Below are 19,124 nucleotides of genomic sequence, written 5' to 3'. Positions count from 1 at the left end.
GAAAGGGAAGAGAGTTATGTCTCTATTTAAAATGAAGGTGAGTCTGATGAAAACAGAAAAAGGAAAATCAAACTAAGAGCAGAAATGGAGAAAGAGAAAAAATAGTATGAACAAGAAAATAGTTTGGAAGTATACAAGTTTAATTCATTAATAAAATTAACTTAAAAAGGTAAACACGAAATGATAAAAGAGCTTCCATTACTATAGAAGATAATTAACAGTGGGTGAAATTAAACTTAGCTACATGCTAGTAAATTATTTAATGTGGAAATAGATAACAATCTGTAAAATTAAAAAATAAAAACCCAGTTCCACAAGAAAGAAAGCGTACGATCAATTATACGTAAGTTAGAGAGGAGATGCCACGTACATTGAAGCTGCAGGCCCAGCTGTTGATGTGACCTTTGCAGATATTATTTTCTGCAATAGGAACCCCATCCACACTGACTCTAATAGTGTAGGAATCTTCTGGCATTGCTCTGGAAAGCAAATGAAGAACACATAAGGAATGAAAAACTCTGTTATTTAATGTATAGCATTAATGTACATGTCATTTTTGAACAAAAGTATCTGAAATTCTAATTGTTGTACAATTAAATTCAATTTTATATTATGGAAAGATGATCTCCATCCTGAACTCTGTACTGCAAATTCTAACATCATAGACCTCAGGCTAATGCTTATTCTGACTAATGCATTGGTGCTTACTGAAAAGGAAAACAAGTGTAATAATAATCATTTAAAATAGTAACATATCATCTCGGTACAATTATTTTATGCTTTACTTTTTAAAAAGTTTTAATAATGTTTCTCCCTAAGTAAGCTGAAAAACACCCTAATGTAGATGGAATCCTCTGAAATATGGGCTACCTGTCTCAGTATTGAAAGTTGCCATTTACAATGATTAATTTTTTTCTCCTAAGTTGCTAATAACAAACATCAATTTGAGCTGATAGTAAAGAACTTGAAATGTCAATCTACAAAATGATCATCTTTAATCTTAATGACTATGTCAAGATTCTGAACAAAATTAATCAAACTGGACAGGAAGGCATAATTTTGATATTTTGAAGAGCATCATCACAATTTAATAGTGGCCATTTATCTTCTAAAAAAGATCAATAATGATAGTAGCTCTAATAACCTGGGAAAGGATATAGTATTTTTTTTTTTTTTTTGCCGTATGCGGGCCTCTCACTGCTGTGGCCTCTCCCGTTGCGGAGCAGAGGCTCCGGACGCAGAGGCTCAGCAGCCATGGCTCACGGGCCCAGCCGCTCCGCGGCATGTGGAATCTTCCCCAACCGGGGCACGAACCCGTGTCCCCTGCATCGGCAGGCGGATTCTCAACCACTGCGCCACCAGGGAAGCCCTAGAATATATTTTGATCATGCCAATATATGGAAAGAGTATTATAACTGAATATAATAAAGGTATAAAATAGTCTAAACATCATGAAATCAAAAATAATAGTTGAAAAAAAATAGCTGATAATCAGAAAAACATTATTGTAATAGCCAGAGTGATAAAACTATTATAATACTAATATGCATAACTGTGGTTCTGATATGATGAAAATGATTTTATTAAAGATACTTTAACACATACCTAGTATAGCATGTAATTTGAGTTGAATGACTTGAATCTTTTTCTACATCACAAGAAATTGATCGGAAAGAAGAAACTAATTGCACACTGTTTCCCAACTCAGCATTATCAACTCCATAGTTAAACTGGTTTGCTTGAGCAAAACCTGGAAGAACGAAAGCACTCAATTATTATTAATGGAACTCTGTTTTCAAAGATCCAACACTTATTTCGTATTGAATCACTGAATAAATAATAAGAAATAGTACTGATGTCAGCAATTAATCTATTTCATATTCACCTCTATGATTGTAATCCTCTTTGGAAACATGAAAATTAGCCTTTAATTAATTTATTCATAAAAGCAATGCTTGAAAACCTATTATTTGTCAGGTTGTTAAGTGCATTGTAATCAAATGGCTTATATCCCAGTAATAGGGTGGGGGGGGTGGAGAAACAGACAATATACAAATATATACCACCAGATGCTATGTCTAGTGGAGATAACTACTATGAAAACAGCAGGCTAAAGGGCATAGAAAGAGGAGACAAAGGGAATACGATTTTATAAGACATGGGGTCCTTACCTTGAGTACCTATAAAGCAAAATGTGAGGTAAGGACTTGCAAGTAGATAGTTTATTTGGGTGGTGATCCCTTAGGGACAAGAAAGAAGAAAACCTGAAGAAGAAAACCTGGACACCACTGAAAACAGCTGGGGTTCAATCTTGCTGGAAAAGACTTTTAAGGAAAATATAGACTGCCTCTCAGAAGCAAAGAATCAATGGGAAGAAGCATTTATTCATCAAATCCTGTCCCATTAGCTGACAGCTCCCCGTGGGGGAAATGGCTTTTCCTGCACTTTCAGGCTGCACATAGGTATATGCCATCTGGGTTCCAACGTCCCAAGTCACTGCATCAAAGAAGCCCTGGGACAAAGACATGCTGTGGGACCTGGAGGCTAGAGCTGGAAGCACAGATGGAGTCAAAGTACATGGGCAACTTTTTGCCACTTCTGTGGCTAGAATAAGAGGCGGGAACCAGGATGTGAGGCTGAGTAAGAAAGGCATCTGACACAGTTGATTCCTTGTACCATACAGATATGCTCAGGCCCTACTTTTAAGTACAAGCCATTGTCAGGTCTACAAGGCAGTGGCCACCTAAGAGTTCTGCTAAAGATTTCATACAAGAGGGTTAGTGGGACATGCAACAGGCCACAGTAATACAACTGGTCCTGAGGCTATAATTAATATGCATGTCCCCTCTCTATCACCCATTGTAATTTCCCTAACCATTAGCCAGCGCTTCAGCTAATGGAGTGATGCTAACCTTTGTCCTGAGGATCTGAGCCCAAAGTTGCCTTGCCCGTGTTTGGTTGTGGTTGCCACCTATGCCTATTCAGTTATCACTGCACATGGAAGCCAAGAGATGCTCCAGGAATACCGTGAATTCCAGACATACTTCTCCTTAACTGCATTAGGTGAAAGCAACCCTCCCTCTTCACAATCATCAGAATGGACAATCTCTACCAGTCTACTACTTATGTTTGCTCAATTCAAACTGATCGGTTAGTAGTGGTAGTTTCAGTTCAGTGGAACCCATATTGGGACCCCTGGCAGAAGCATCCTCTATCTGGAAACTCAGACCCAGAATCCAGCAGAACCTAAAATTGCAAGGACAGAAAGCACAGATTCAATTTTTGGATCACTGGGAGTGACAATGACAGGGAATAACCCTTCACTCCCAGCTCCATGTATTCTATCTGTTGGGAGACAACAGTGTGGATCTGCCATTGGCTCAGTGCATGTGGCACACGATGGAGCACAGCGTCCCACTCCACAGGATGTTGTTCCCAAGCTGGGTTCTTAGTCTTGCCTTTTGTAGGCTGTTCCATCATTCTATTAGGCCACATGTTTCAGGGTGATGCAGGGTTCATGGTCATGTGTCCATTATCACTACTTTTTCACTATAAAATATGTTCCTTGTTCTGAGGCCGCGTTTTATGGCATCTCATGGCAGTAATTCAGACTCTGTATGCTCTCAGGAGATGAGGCTGGCAGAGGCATGGTGGAAAGAGAAGGCAAAACCCATATCTGGAATAGGTGTCAGTTCCAGAAACAGTGAATCTCTGCTTGTCAATGAGGGAAGGAGAGTGATGCAGTCGACTTGTCACTGAGTGGCTGGGTGTACTTCTTGAGGGACAGTCCCCATTGAGAGTCAGTATTGGTCTCTGCTACTGACAGAAGAGGTATTCAGCAACAGCGGTAGGTAGCTTAGTGTTGGTAAAAGGGAGTCCCTGGTGTTGGTCCATGCACAGCCTTCACCAATGGCCCTCTGTTCAGAGGCCCATTGCACAAGCACTCAGGTGGCCAAGGAGAGAAGCTCCTGAACAAGTCATCCAATCGACCTAGTTGTTCCATTTCCTCTGCTGGGGATACTCTCTTGTGGAAATTAACTTGAGACCTATAGACTTGCATGCTATCGTGAGCACATTCACCAGTCTCTTTCCAAGACTTTCTTACTTCTGATTTTCCAATCTTGTACTAGTCAAGTCATCTGCCGCAGCCCAGGAGCTGATGTATATCTTTACCTTGGACCACCTTTTCCTCCTTATAAAGTTACTGACGATGTATACTACTCACAGCTCTGCCTACCAGGGAGGCTGACATTGAAAGTAAATTAAAAGCCCAGGGAATACTTTGCAACATTTATGATATCAGAGGTGATGCCAAGAAGGCGCTTGTCATAGATGGTCACGGAAGCTTTTCAGAAGGAGTAAGCCATGAGAATATCTATGGGAAATACATTTTAGTTAGAACAGGGTGTTCCAAGTCCCTGTGGTGGGAGCATGTTTGTGGATTCAAGATTTAACAAGTGTGGTTGCATTAGTATGAGTCAGGAGAAACAGTAGGAGATGAGATTAGAAATGGAGGCATTTAGATTGTCTTTATGAGTGTGGAAACATTGGAGGCTTTAAAACAGAGAAGTGGTATTATCTAACTTATACTTTTCAAGATTCACAAGCTGCCGCTCCCAAAATAGAATGGGGCAGGGTGAGAATAGACTGGGGGCAGGGGTGAAGATGCTGTTTCAGTGAGCAATGTATAAATGACTGCTTGGCATGGGTTCAAGAGAAGATAGAGGAAAATAAGTAAAGAGTACCAATACTGGTAACCTTTAAAAGAGTTTTACTGTAAAGGGAAGCAGAGAAATGGGGTAGCTGAAGGGGGCGGTGTGGACCAAGGGGACAGTTGATGATTTTGCTTTTGCTTTTTTTCAGGTGGGTGAAATAGTATGTTTGCATGCTGATGGGTATGATCCAACAGAAACTGAGAAATGGATGATGTGAAACAGAGCAGAAGATTATTTTAATCTTACTATAAATATATGAAAATTCAAACTAGATTTGGAAGTAAACATCAATTATTTTTAGCCACATAAAAGTATTTTAACAACAAAGTCCTACCATACAGCACAGGGAACTATATTCAATATGCTGTGATAAACCATAATGGAAAAGAATATGAAAAACAATGTATATATACATATATATGTATAACTGCATCACTCTACTGCACAGCAGAAATTAACACAACATTGTAAATCAGCTATACTTCAATAAAATAATTTTTAAAGTATTTTATATTGCTGAAACCACATTCAATTATGAAATAAACCCAAGAAATAAAACCTATGAGTAAGATAATCGGATAATGTTCTATTGATTAAATCCTAAAATTAAGTATTCTAATAAAAATGTTAATAAGGTACTTAATACTATTCTAGTATGCACAGTGAATCTACAAAGTTGTCTAGGTTATAACATATTTTTTGAATAAAGTCAAATTAGTAAATAAACATGTTTTGCCCAGATTACTTCAAAATCTAAAATCCCTAAATTCTGAGTTCTAAAAATATGTGCATTTTTACATACTATTTTTCTCTGAATATCACAAATTCTAAAGATTAAGAAACCAATATAGCCATATTGATGACTAAAATATTTTTGAAATTATGAAACATTTTCTTTTACACTAAAAGATCTGCATCCATGTCATTAGTGTAAATGTATAAGCTATGTAACTGTCATAACTTAATTAGCTACAGATCACATTGTCCCACAGTACAATAATAAAATCAGCAGGAAAAAAAGGTTAACCCAGAGAGGTACACTAAACTCTAAATCCTAAGTATTTATATTATTAATGTTAGAAAAAAATAAATATTAGGTATTTACCTTAAATTGTCAGTAGTTTTCAAGTATGTTTCAACAAAACAATCACCACTACAACACGTGCTCACATTAACCTTTACTAGTTAAAGTGGCTGAACTGAGGTTGCCAAAGGTTTGTGGTGTGGCTTTTTAAATTACTGAACATTTTCAGTGTTCTACACAGGTCTATGAGACAACATGAATACTGCCTGGTTTAACACAGGACTGGAAGTAGGGCTTCGCTATGCCAAATGTTCATCAAATGCCATAGCCCTGTGCCACAGCTCTGGTTAACACTGCATGTTAGGTGACAGTGTTGTGTACAGGAAAGGGCATTTGGACCCTGACATCCTGGGTTGGAATCCCAGCTCCAGTGAATTCCTTGCTGTATGAACTTGAGCATTAGTTTTAGACATAAACTCTCTCAGTCTTAGTCTCCTCACCAGGAAAATGACCATAATAATCTACTTAGCAGGAATTATCAGGAAGACTAAATGAGAATTTATATATAGTACTTAACATGGTACCTGGCTCACAGGTTAAAAGCTCAATTAATATATATCCTTATTATATAATAAGTCACAAAATAGTTATTAGTCAGTATTAATATCGTTTTTTAAAGAATAACAGAACAAATAAGTGGGTGGCCAGGATTCGAACCCAGGTTGTAGATGCCAGCTTGGCACCCCTGTGATATTCAGAGAAAAGTAATATTTAAAAATGTACATTACAAAGCTATTTCCAGTTATCCAACGTAACTTCCTCCAGACCCTATGTTCTTAGCTCCTCTCCTATTCTTTATACATAGAAGAAGTAAGCAGAAACTCAACAAAAGATAGGGATTTTAATAAACACTGCTCTCTTATTCTAAGCTTAAAACTTAACCGAACAGGACTCATCCAGCATAGGCTAAAGTACAAACATATCAATTTAACATGTGAAACATATTTGCATTGAGTTTGCTGTATTGAATATAGGAAGGCAGTTACTGCTGAAATGGAATTGTGAAAAGATACATGAAAACACAGAAAAGCAAGCTATTTGTAAAACCACTCTTTCCTTTTGCCAATTTCTGCTTATCTTTGGCGTTCACGTTGAGTTTGGAATACACAGAAGGGCTGCTGGCAACTAACTAAAGAATAGAAAGTTTTACTTGTAGCGTGGCTCAGGAAGTGATACATGTGTTTGTTTTCCTATTAGGCATATGTCACATCAGTGATATGGTAACAGCAGATCTGTTCTTCAGCATTCCTAAGAAAAAAACAATTAAAAAAAATAATGCCAACAAAAGATGATATATATTGTTTTTAGCTTAGGAATTGTTTTAATATTATATGTGTATGTATGTATATATACACACACATATATATGTCTCATATATACGTGATATATATGTCATATATATATATATATTTCCTGGGAGTAAAATATACAGGAAAATATGAACCAAATCAATAAGATTTGTAAATATTCTCATTATAAATTTTAGTGAAAAAAAAAAAAACTACAGAAGTATTTCTAATTTTGCAGCTAGCTCCAAAGAGTTAAAAAGCAATAGAAAGGAATCACCTTTAAAAAAATAATTTTAATTTAAAAGTATAATTCTAAATAAATAATTGGGTATAAAGAAGATAACTCTGGAAGTACTCCAAAGCACAAAGATTACAGGAAGGGATGGGTGTACCCTGGAAACAGAAAAGGTCGAGGCTTCAGATGGAAATTCCTGACATGTTGATGTATTTTTTTCCTTTTGCAGAAAAACTGCAGACAGAATTTGCCAGGCACCCAAACCTGGGTCTCCTGATAGCAGCCTGTGCTGCTATCACGAAAAATGCATGTGTTGTCAAAGCCAGCAGTTGCCATGTACAATGCAGGCTGTTTTGGGTTTCTCTGGTTAAAAAAAAAAAAAAAAAAAAAAGCAGGGTTGAGAGTGTATAAACCTACTTAAAAGCTATAACATTCAAAACAATGGGAAAAGATGGTGCAGTGTGACGGAGCGTAACTTCTAAAGAATGAAACCATCTGTATAAGATAAATGCAAAAGAATAATAAATATAAAATAGCTCTAAATTATGGAGCAGATATTATGTATAGGTGCCTTGGATACATCATCCTTTTCAATATTCATAATAGACCCAACAGGTAGGAATTAATATCCCATTTCACGGATGAGGAAGCTGAGGCTTAGAGAAGAAACTTGTCCCAGTCCCCTAGTGGGAGTGGCAAAGTTGGAGCTGAAAGCCAGTCGGACCCGACTAAAGTCTATATGCTTTCCATAATATTGTAAAAATTACATAACTCACCACTTCAGTTAAACAACAATATATGTGCTAGACATTGTAATAGGGAAATAGCTAGAAAAAAAAGAACCAAAAGTAAAAAGTTATTCCTTCCGGCTCACAGATTTTTTTTAACAAAGATAAATATCAAAGAAGACAATTGAGAAATACAAGGTATGAATATAAAGTAATAAACACAATAAAGTTAGAAACACTCCAGAACTTATCAAAATGATAACACTCCTCATCCAATCAGTCATCTTAGAAGGAAATACAATGATTTCCATGGTCATGCCACTGCTCAAAACGCTTTTTTTTTGTTTTTACGGTACGTGGGCCCCTCACTGCTGTGGCCTCTCCCGTTGCGGAGCACAGGCTCCGGACGCGCAGGCTCAGCGGCCATGGCTCACGGGCCCAGCCGCTCTGCGGCATGTGGGATCTTCCCGGACTGGGGCACGAACCCGTGTCCCCTGCATCGGCAGGCGGACTCTCAACCACTGCGCCACCAGGGAAGCCCTCAAAACGCTTTTACTTGGGCAGCATAATTGTAAAATTATACATAATACATAATATTTACATAATTGTAAAATTTTACCTTTGGCTCCTGAAGATAGCCTTTAGAACAAAGTAATGCAGTAGCAAATTTTTGCCCTGTAAAGTTTCATTAGGTGTGAAAATAGACAAAAGTCATTTGAATACACAAAAACATTAACAATAGATCTTTCAGAGGGTGGAATTTCAGAGAACTCAAGTCAAATATTTATTTTACATTTTCATCGTGGCCTTTACAAAAATAAAAAATTTTAAAGTCATAGGGGACCAACATTTAGGTGATCTAGCATTTACAATTCCATTTAGAAAGTGTTCTTCTGTGATTAATAAATTATCTCTGTATTCAATTCTAAACATGGAGTATGGGTCAGACACAGCACTGATGGATGATGTGAATGTAGTTCCTCCAAATAAACTTTGTTCAAGTACCACATTCATGTAGCTTTGGAGGTCTGGTGTGTTTTGTAAATTCATTATCATTACTTTACACACATTCTGTATATATCATGGGCCCCCCAAACAGTATTTAGACTCAGCCTCTTAGAAAGACATAAGGTATCACAATTTCAGTCCCTACAGTGTGTGGTTAAAGCAAGGAGAGGGAAGACACATCAGGGCGGGGTGCAGGTACCTGCAATTCAAATAGGATTTAACTATTCTATAATTCTTTGCCAAAAGCATCCAGAAATACAAACTGATGGGAAAACTAGAAATTCACTGTGACACTTTGTGCTTCCTAAGTAAGAGGATTACTCCTGAGCCTCAGAAAGTCTACCAAAGAGCAAAGATTATAGCTAGGTTAATAAGGATGTTCTTCCAAAATGCCTTAAGAATGGAATGGTTTGTTTTGTTTTTTCCTATTTCTAACTAGGGATGCTCTGAGTTTATGTACCTAAACTCAAGCCATGGTTCCTGGATCAGAAAAAGTGCAGGTCTTGAGGCAGAAGGAAATAGCTGAGCAATTTTATTGTTTTTTTGTTTGTTTGTTTGTTTTGGACATTTCTCTCATGGCATTTAAATCTCTGTTAGAAACCCAATAGCTTTCAAACACACTATCTAACCAAATTTTAACAGCAATATACAATATAAGGGAGCTATGGATAAAGACATTTTAAAAAGTCTTTAACAAACACATTGTCTCCAAGTGTCTAAGTCTAAAAAAACAAAAACACACTTTAATCCAAAACATATTGTTCACAATTTAGAGGCACAAACCATTTCAAGTATATCATTGAGATTAAATTCTACAGAAATTTTACTTAGAAGTATTGAAAGACATTTCAATACATACAACAGAATTATTAAATATCTTGCTTTGTCAATTTTCTGATTCCAAAAACTTCTCACTGTTCTTCTTATTTTAAAGACTAAATAATAGTTTTTATTAATATTCTTAAAAAATTTTTCTTTCCCATCCTTCAAAAATTTGTAAGCATCTGAATACTACTATCATTTAGATCGTAAAGGCCTAATGGCTAAAAGAACCACATATTTCTATTTAATCCTAGGAACAGTTGCTTATTAAATATATTCCCTAATTGCCTACTTTGTTTTCATCCCAAGATGAGGGAAGGAGAGTTATACATAACCCATGTTTTGATGAAGCATATGATAAGGATTGGGTGGCAGAAGAAGGGATCCAAAGCTTTGCTTTCAGTTGTCTTTCTCCATTCATTACCATTCTATTTCTCTATCATACCCTCCTACTAACATCCTACTCCCAGAACCCCCCAAAATGTTATATTTAATATAAAGATAAATGTTATTAGACCCATGAAGAACAAAGTAAGTAACTGCAGAGTTGGGTTAAAGATGTTTCTTTCAATTCAATCATTATATTCCAGACCTTGGAGTTCAGCAAGTAATTATGATACAAATTCAGACGGTCAGGTTGATAGAGACTTTCAGGGGTTTTGTTAGGTGTCAAAGAGGATAGAGTTTCACTACTCTGGCCAAATGGAGAAGCAACTCTAGTGGATTTAAAAAAAAGGTAAATCTCTAAATGTAAAACAGCCTTTGAAATACCTCAACCCTGATGAAAAAAACAAAGGCAACAATACCTTCTCCTTTGATAGTCAGCCTTGTTGCTCCATTTATGCTGCCATATTTAGGTATTATTTCTGTGACTTTGGGAATTATTTTAGAGCCATCTGAAAGATATTAGAGTACAATAGAAGTAAAAGCATCAAGTACTTCATTTCAAGCACCAAATTTTGTACCACAAATTACAATGGTGTAAGAAAAACATCATGGAGATTATAGGACAGAAAGTAAATACACCTAGGTTTTATTTTGGTTCTATTACTAACCAGTGACTTGACAGGGAGTTCAGTCATTAACTTAGTTAATACTCATTGGCTTTATGCAAAGCACTGTCTTACATGCTACAAAGAAGAGGAATAATACATGATCATTTTCATTATTCTTACCTATCATATTATAAAACATTTATTAGACCCTTAATTTCATGTAGTGCTCTGCTAGCTGCAGTTCCGTAACTACAGCTATCAGCCCACACAGCAGCAGACAGCGCTGGAGAAATAGCTCTGTGGAGAAATAGGTCATTATCAAAGCCCATAAGAAATGCAAAGCCAGGTAAATTGAAAGAATAGTCTAGGTACAAAAAAGGAATGTTGTGTTTTAAGAAGTAATTGTTTTCTGTGACAGAGTAAGACTTCAGGGAAGATCAGTTCTGGGAACTTTTTAGCCTTCTGATGACAGTGAGTTCTTAATGTAAAGGTCACTAATTCATTCAACAAACAGTGTTAGGTTCCTGGGCATTTAAAAATCTGTGACAGTCCCAACTTTCCAAAAGCTCAGCTTAGGGAGCCCAGAGTGACAGAAGAGAGCACAGGGGCCACGTGACTAAGAAGGGGCATTTCATCCACACTGCTTCTTGAAAGAAGGGTGTTCCTGCTGCATCTGGGAGAGCAAACATGAATTAGCTAGACTGGACCAACTACGGGAAAGACAGACCTCTAGACTTCTAGACAAAGAGGCGCCTCTGCAAACAGGGGTGAGTGAGCAGCTTCTTTGGTGAACTGAAATTAATGCTTCAAAATAACTCAAAGTTACATCATGGCTAAAAGGATTTATTTTCTGCTTAAACTGTACAGATCTGGTAATTATTAGATCCAGTAACAAATTCTCAGGATAGGTGGAAAAATTTAAGTGGGAACACAAAGAAAAGCCACCTAAATTGTTTGAAACGGATGAATGAGAAAAAGGTAAAGAAATTATGATTGAGTTCATTCCTGCCTGAGAAAAGTTTAGTGTGGACTTCACCTACAATAGCAAAAGCTCTCCAGCATAAAGATGACTACCCCCCAGACCCAATGACTCTGCGCTGTGGGTCTGTCTTTGGCAAGAGCTCCAAGGCTGCTCATGCTGCAGGCACATTTGTAACTTCGAGCAGCCCACAGCCAAGAGTAGGAAACTCCAGCGAGGGAGCTGGATCCTATCTCGTAGAAGCGCGGTTCCACACCTATCTCAGGTTCATCCTCCCCGTTATCTCCACGGACAACTCCAATTTCTTATCTTATCAGTCTCTTCCCAGCCCTCTCTTGGGTATTACTTTGAAGGCCCTGGGCAGCTGCCCTTGGAAATGACTGACACCCGCCACAAAGACCCATTCCTATCTTACTGGGAGACCCTGTCCTCCCTTCAAAGGGGAAGGGACCCAAGAAGAGTGAGAAAAGGGAGGAGTTGGGTTGCGTCCCCAAGCCCCAGCCAAATTTCCGTCTCTTTTTCAACTGAGTGACCAGGGATGGAGGGGGTGAGGTTCCATAATACAAGCAGCAACCCTCGCGGCAAGAGCTTAACCTAGTCCCCAGGATCTCCATGCAGCCGCACGCTCAGCCTCGTCCCAGGGCCAGTGACAGACGGTGCAGCCTCTCCCGCGACCCCGGCAGCGGGGGTTGTGTCTACAGGGACCTCTCCGGCTTGCCTCCCTGGCGTCCCAACTGGGTTACCTGTGCGGGGGTCTGCGACGCACAGGAGCAGCCCCCAGAGGGCCCACGTCCGCCAGAGCCACAGGTGTCCCATCGCGCCGCCAGTTCCGCAGAGCCTACGCCCGCCGCTCGCTCGCTGCCGCCGCCAGCGCCCCGGCTCTGCTGGCTAGCGCGCCCGCCGCGTCCCACGCGCGCAGGCGGACTCGGCCGCCCCAGGGCCGCCCCGCCCCCGCCCGCCCGCCCGGGCGCCCCTGGCTTTACGCGCAGACGCACGCCCCCCTCACCCGGGAACGCAGCCGGCCCCGGCCCGTCAGTAACCATGGAACCTCCACACTCAGAGTTGGTTGCTAACGCCCCACGGCTGCCTCCGCAGGTGTAAGAGCCCCACTTTTTCTTGGAGAGAGAGGTCAACAGGCAAGTTTGCCGACAATCTCGCCTTTTCTGTCCTCCCTCCCGTCCTTCCCCTCCTCTCACCCCCTTCCTTCCTCCGTTCCTTCCATTCTCTCTTCTTCTTCCCTCCTCCCCGCCCCCGGCCATTTCTGGACCTGTACACTTTCCTCTGCCGGTCTGCCTTGGTTATTAATCATCCCCAGGTGAGCCTCAAAGTCCACCTAATACGCAAACCCCACACAGTTTCCCCCTTCCCATTCATATAATTTCGTGCTCTCCCTTTTATTGACAATCATACTAAGGTTTATTGGTCTCTGGGCACGTCCCCAAACATGCGCCTTAGAGACTTCAACCCACAATAGTTCCAAAATGACTATTACTATTATTATGATCCCCATCGTTACAAGCCGTAGACTGAGGCGAAGGTTAAGTAACTTGCCCGAGGCCGTATACCTAAGTGTACAGCGAGGACTCAAGCAGAATGACTCTAGAGCCAGGGCTCTTATGCCCGCCACTGGCCCCTATTTGGCAGACTTCTAGCGAACGCTTGCAATGCTTAGGACATCCTTATACTAAAAACTATTCATTATTTATCTGAAATTCGTTATTTAATTCGGCATTCTGTATTTTTATTTACTAAGTCTGACAACTCTGGTTGGGCGGGAAGAGAGAAGAAATAGAAGAGAGAACTTAAAATCAGTGAAATAAATAAAATTAAGTCCTTGCTCTTCAGAAGTTTTATCTACCTCATTGGGGTTAAATTTTTTTGGTTAGATTTAGTTAATTATAGTCGTCTTATAATTTTGTGCAAACGGACTGTCACCACTCTACTGAACGCAGTGCCAGCAAAGGTACCCTGACCTTCCTTACTTCTTTTGGAACTCTCTGTAGCATGTGACACTGTCGACATCTTTCTTGAAATTCCATCCCTCCTAATAGCCTTGGGTTTCTTCCTGCTTCTCCAGTCACTTCTAATATTTTTCTCTTCCATCTTTTTTTTTTTTTCTTCCATCTTCTTTTGGAAATTGGTATACCTGCAGGGTTTTTTTCCACCCTTCCCGAACTCTGCTATCTAGAAGCAGACCAATTAGCAGAAAATCAGCTAATTGAATGCCAATTTGCTCATTATTTGCCAAATTTACTAAATTTAAAGATTGCAATGTTGTAGAGAAATAATAAGCAGCTTTAACAAAAATATTCACTTTAGGTTATTAACTGTGAAATATGTAGAAGTATATATCTCAATATCAATAACCAAAATAAAAATTAATGTGGGAATTTCTATATGGAATTGTTTGGTTGATTTTGATTTATTTCTGGTGCTTTCAAATTAAAGTTAAATTAATCTAAATTAAATTTTAGATGACTTCACTAAAAAGTGAATTCAATTTTATTCAAAATCCTGATTTCTGCACATGCTTTTAAATTTATAAATTTAAATTGAATATAAGACATAAGCTAAATGATACCAAAAAGAATATTTACGATTCTTTCAGTATTAAAAAAGTAGAAAATGTCATTCAAAAGTATTATGGAAAAGAAGTAGGTGAAAAATCTTGTCACAGACATATACTGAAGTTATGATTTCTAATCAGGAATTATTGAAATAGGTAGACTTTTTTAAAGAAAGGATCTATATTGTTTATAACAAAAAGGAAAACTTTTCTTAAGTTTTGGATATATCAATAAAGTGATTAGGGACCTTTTTTTTTTTTTGCAGTACACGGGCCTCTCACTGTTGTGGCCTCTCCCGTTGCGGAGCACAGGCTCCGGACGCGCAGGCCCAGCGGCCATGGCTCACGGGCCCAGCCGCTCCGCGGCATGTGGGATCTTCCCGGACCAGGGCACGAACCCGTGTCCCCTGCATCGGCAGGCGGACCACTGTGCCACCAGGAAAGCCCGATTAGGGACCTTTTTATGTTGATTTCTGTTTTGCCAAACTTTTGATATTTTTAAGATTGTTTCACAAAATTCTTCGAGTATATCCATCAGCAAATGGCATCCACTAGCAAATGGCATAATATATAAGATGGTTATTCCTATTGTGTTTTATTTCATTTTTCTACTTAACTTGTACTAACCACACGGTCCCTTCTAGATTAAAATGGTCCCTTCCAGATATTTTTACTTCCTGTACACCTAGTCTTGTAACAAGTTAGCTATATATGTACAAATATATATACAAACATACGTTTATATATGTGTATATGTACATAATATATACACATATCCAGATATAATATGACATTATGAATAGTACATATTGTAATATGAAAAATGTGTGTATAGTTTTTCTATATATTTCACCATCAGTAACCAAAATCAAGTAGTCTTGTTCAAGCTGCTAAATATTTATGTTAAACTGCATTCATTTAATTTAGCAAACTTGGCAAATTAGTCATTCAACAAACTGATCATTTGGCTAATTGGCTTTAGGAAAACTGATATTTCAACAAATAGCCTGCTTTCCTGTCATGTAATACGTAAATTTCTTAAAGAGCCAATCACTGTAATTTACATTTATAGATTTTTACTCAATTCTTCTTGAATGAATGAGGATCTTTAACATTTCTATTATAGTGTGTATTTATATGATAAATCAATGTCCTGAAAAATGCAGCAGTGAGATTTTTAATCTTAAATTAACATAAGTGACAATAAATAATTATAACTAGATGGAAATTTGTATAACTAAAACATCAACTTGGAACCACAAAAAGTGGTTACATAGCTTACATGACTAATGATTTAAATTGTATTCATCTTTAGAATCTTTAAACCTTTGCAATACAGACTTATCATGGAACATGGACATGGGGAAACATGAAAAGAGAATCCTAACTACCAATCTATGTGCTTCTTTTGTAAGTTTTTTAAAAATCTAGCTCTAACAAAAACCTGCCTATAGGGCCAGCATCATGGGAATATGACTTGTGCAGTCTCATAGGGCCCCACATTTGGTTTAGTCCTCTGCTGTCACCATCCTGAAAACCTTAATACTTTTTGAATGAGGGGGAATCTCTATTTTCATTTTGTTTGGGATCTCACAATTATATAGATGGTCCTGCCTGCCCTTATGATGAAAAAAAAGACAGGTTTCTAACTTGTTGATCCTTCGATTTAAACATAATAAGAAAAAGTGATAACTCTTGCAGAACTAGAATGAATAAGGAATTCACTGACTTGGAAAATAAGCTGTGTGCTGGAGCCTGGTTTTGAACCTGCACCTAATTGTGAGAGATGGTGAACAAAATGAAGTACCTACAAAACAATAGTTTTCCTTCAACAGTTATTCAGTATACTAGGCATTAAGAATATGGCAGTAATTTTTTTAAAAAAAATCTGTTCTCATGGAACTTATATTTTTAGTGGAAACAGACAATAAACAAAATAAATGAGTAAAATATACAGTATGTTAGGAAGTAATACATGCTAGAGAGAAAAAAATAAAGCAGGGAAGAATAGTGTGTGTATGTGTGTGTGTAGGGTGTGATGGAGTTTTAGATAGGATGAACAGGAAGTTGTCGTGGAGAAAGTGAATTTTGAGTAAAGTTCTGAATGTCTGAAGTGAGTAGCTTAGCCACGTGGACATCTGGGAGAAGAGCATTCTAGGCAACTGGGAGAACAAATGCCAATGAGTGAGGAAGGAGTGTGTCTGGTGTGGAAGGGGCAGGAAAACCAGAGTGGCCGGAGTGGCCAGAACAAGCTAGGTGCTATAAGATGTGAGGTCAGAGAAGTAATGAGAAGAGGGGCAGGTCATGGAGGATCACAGATTTGACTCTGAGTGAGATGGGAATTCACTGTAGAATATTGAGCTGAAATGTGACATGCTTTAACTTATGGTTTCAAAGAAACACCAACTGCTATTTTGTTGCACGGGCAAATGCAGCAAGATCAATTAAATGGCTAGTGCAAATGATCTAGGCAAGAATAATTGTCACTTGGACCAGGATGGGAACAGTGTTGGTAGTGGGAAGTGGTCAGATTATGGATATATTTGAGAGCTGAGTTAACAGGATTTGCTGACAAGGAGTATGGAGGGTAAGAGGAAAAATAGGAGTCTAACATGACTGCAAGCGTTTGGGCCTCAACACCCAGAAGTACGGGGGCGGTTAACTGCAGGGGAAGAATGTTGAAGGGGTGGGTTTGGGTGAGTGTATGAAGAGCTCATTTTGGACATATCAAGTTTAAGACCTATTAGACATCAAGTGAGATGTAAAATAGCAAGTTTGGTTTTGAATCTGAAGTTCAAGGGGAAATCCAGGTTGGAGATATCAATCTGAGAATGATGAGCATATATTTTAAAAACAGTGAGACCAAATGCAATCACCTAGAGAGTAGAATATAGATGGAAACATGAAAACATCAGAAGCCTGCACCTTGGGAAACTCCAATATTTAGTAATGGGAAAGATGAGGAAAAACAAGCAAAGCTGACTGGGGAGGAGTGATCAAAGAGGCAGCAGAAAAATCACTTGAGAGTATTGTGGGAAGAAGTAATAACCATCAATTGTTCCTGCCATGTCAAGCAAGAAGAGCACGGGAGAATCACCTTTGGATTGAACAATGTGGAGCTTATTGGAAACTGATAAGAGTGGTTTTAGTAAAGTGGTGGGGGTGAAATCCGTATTGGAGTGGATTCCTGAAAGAATAGGGATAATTGGGGATCGTTTTAGAGGCTGCCTGCCAAGATAAGCTAGAAGAGGTGGAAAATCAATAGCCCAGGGAAAAATAGTCACTGCAGGGAGCCAAGGGTGGTGGTCTTGAATTGAAGTGCAGTCAGTGAGAATGGTAGCATTTTTTTCTCCAGCTACTTGAAATGTGCAGGTACAAGCAAGTGAGTAGGCAGCTTTGGGAAAGCTAGTGGCTTTACTCACTAGACTTAAAAATCGCTTTCCTATATTAAGATGACACTGTCAGCAGCAGCATTCTCAGATAAAAAGTCAGGAAACTAGAAAGATGTTAAGGCGTAAAGAGGCTTTAAAACCTACTGATAGAATTAAACCTCTGTTCTCGAGCAAGCCTGTGGGTTTGGTTTTGGTTATTGCTGCCTTGGGAATTTTTGTGTCCATTGTTTGAAGTAGGCAGTTGTTATTTGGGGGGGCACTCTTATTTCTCCCTTTTTTATATCATCCCAATTTCTCCTTTGTGGAATGATCTCTTCCCCATTAGATATAGTCTGTTGAGTCAAGGTGTGTGTGTGTGGTGTTGGGGGAGTGACCTAGAGTAGGCCAATCAGATTCTCCCTGGAACTTGAATCTCAAGCAGAGGAACAAAGGAGTGTGAATGCTGGAGTTTGTTTATTGCCTTGGAAGTGACCTGACCAGATTGTTCACACAAGCACTGTTTCAGAGGTTCTTTCCTTGCAGTCCTAGAAAATGCCTTAGTTCCTTCCTGTTTTCCACATTTTGATTTGCCAGGTTTCCCAATGATAATGTAAGTTTTAGATATTCTTCCTATAAATTTCCATAGTTCTGTAGTTTGCCAGTCAGTTACGGTTGTTTGCAACCCCCCAAAATTCTAATTAAGAAAACATTTTTATCAGTAAATCATGCTTTTAGAGGGAGGGAGGGGAGGTTTTGTATTCTCTTCTCTTTATTTCTCTTATTTTCATATTTCGTTTTTTGACAGGATGGAAAAGATCTGACATTATAACCACTATGCAATATTTGATTAAAAGTCATGTAAAAGAAGAACTCTAGATGGTTGTAGCAAACAGTACAAGTACCTTTTTCTGGAACAAATTTTGGAAAAATATAACATTAGTAATAGTGAATGAGCCACATTGGTACCTAGCTACATGGACTGATAGTAGAAATTAGCCCTGTATCGTGGCTCAAAAGTTTCTTGTGCATGCTTATTTCTTTTTATTATATATGAGTTGAAAGAAACAAGTAAACTTTTTACAAGTATAACTTGTTTAAAAGCCCTGGAAAATGAGACAGACCATTTTGAAAAACACAGCACTGGGTAAAATGATTTAATAAGGTAGCAATGTTCTCAGAGGGCTGAATCACTTGGTAATTCTTCTTTTTTCCAAAACCCTACATAAATTTACATATGGAAGCTATATTGACCCCCAGTTTTTTTTAGTATAACTTGTTTAAAAGCCCTGGAAAATGAGACAGACCATTTTGAAAAACACAGCACTGGGTAAA

At 38.5% G+C, this 19,124-nt stretch overlaps 1 protein-coding gene across 1 annotated transcript in view; it reads right to left on the bottom strand.

Annotated features, from left to right (window-relative positions):
- Positions 1–12,671, bottom strand: part of PKHD1L1 (PKHD1 like 1) — a 154,707-nt gene extending 142,036 nt beyond the window's left edge. The window contains exons 1-4 of the mRNA XM_004282958.3: positions 12,599–12,671; positions 10,688–10,777; positions 1,606–1,750; positions 371–479 (exon numbers count right to left, since the gene is read on the bottom strand). Of these exons, the coding sequence (XP_004283006.2) occupies positions 371–479; positions 1,606–1,750; positions 10,688–10,777; positions 12,599–12,671 (417 nt within the window). The remainder of the gene's footprint in view (positions 1–370; positions 480–1,605; positions 1,751–10,687; positions 10,778–12,598) is intronic.
- Between the last annotated feature and the right edge of the window lie 6,453 nt (positions 12,672–19,124).

The sequence above is a fragment of the Orcinus orca genome, chromosome 17 (assembly GCF_937001465.1).
Source record: "Orcinus orca chromosome 17, mOrcOrc1.1, whole genome shotgun sequence".
In the NCBI taxonomy this organism is placed as follows: domain Eukaryota; kingdom Metazoa; phylum Chordata; class Mammalia; order Artiodactyla; family Delphinidae; genus Orcinus; species Orcinus orca.
Note: the sequence above shows the minus strand (reverse complement) of the source record. Positions and strands in the feature narration are given on the sequence as shown.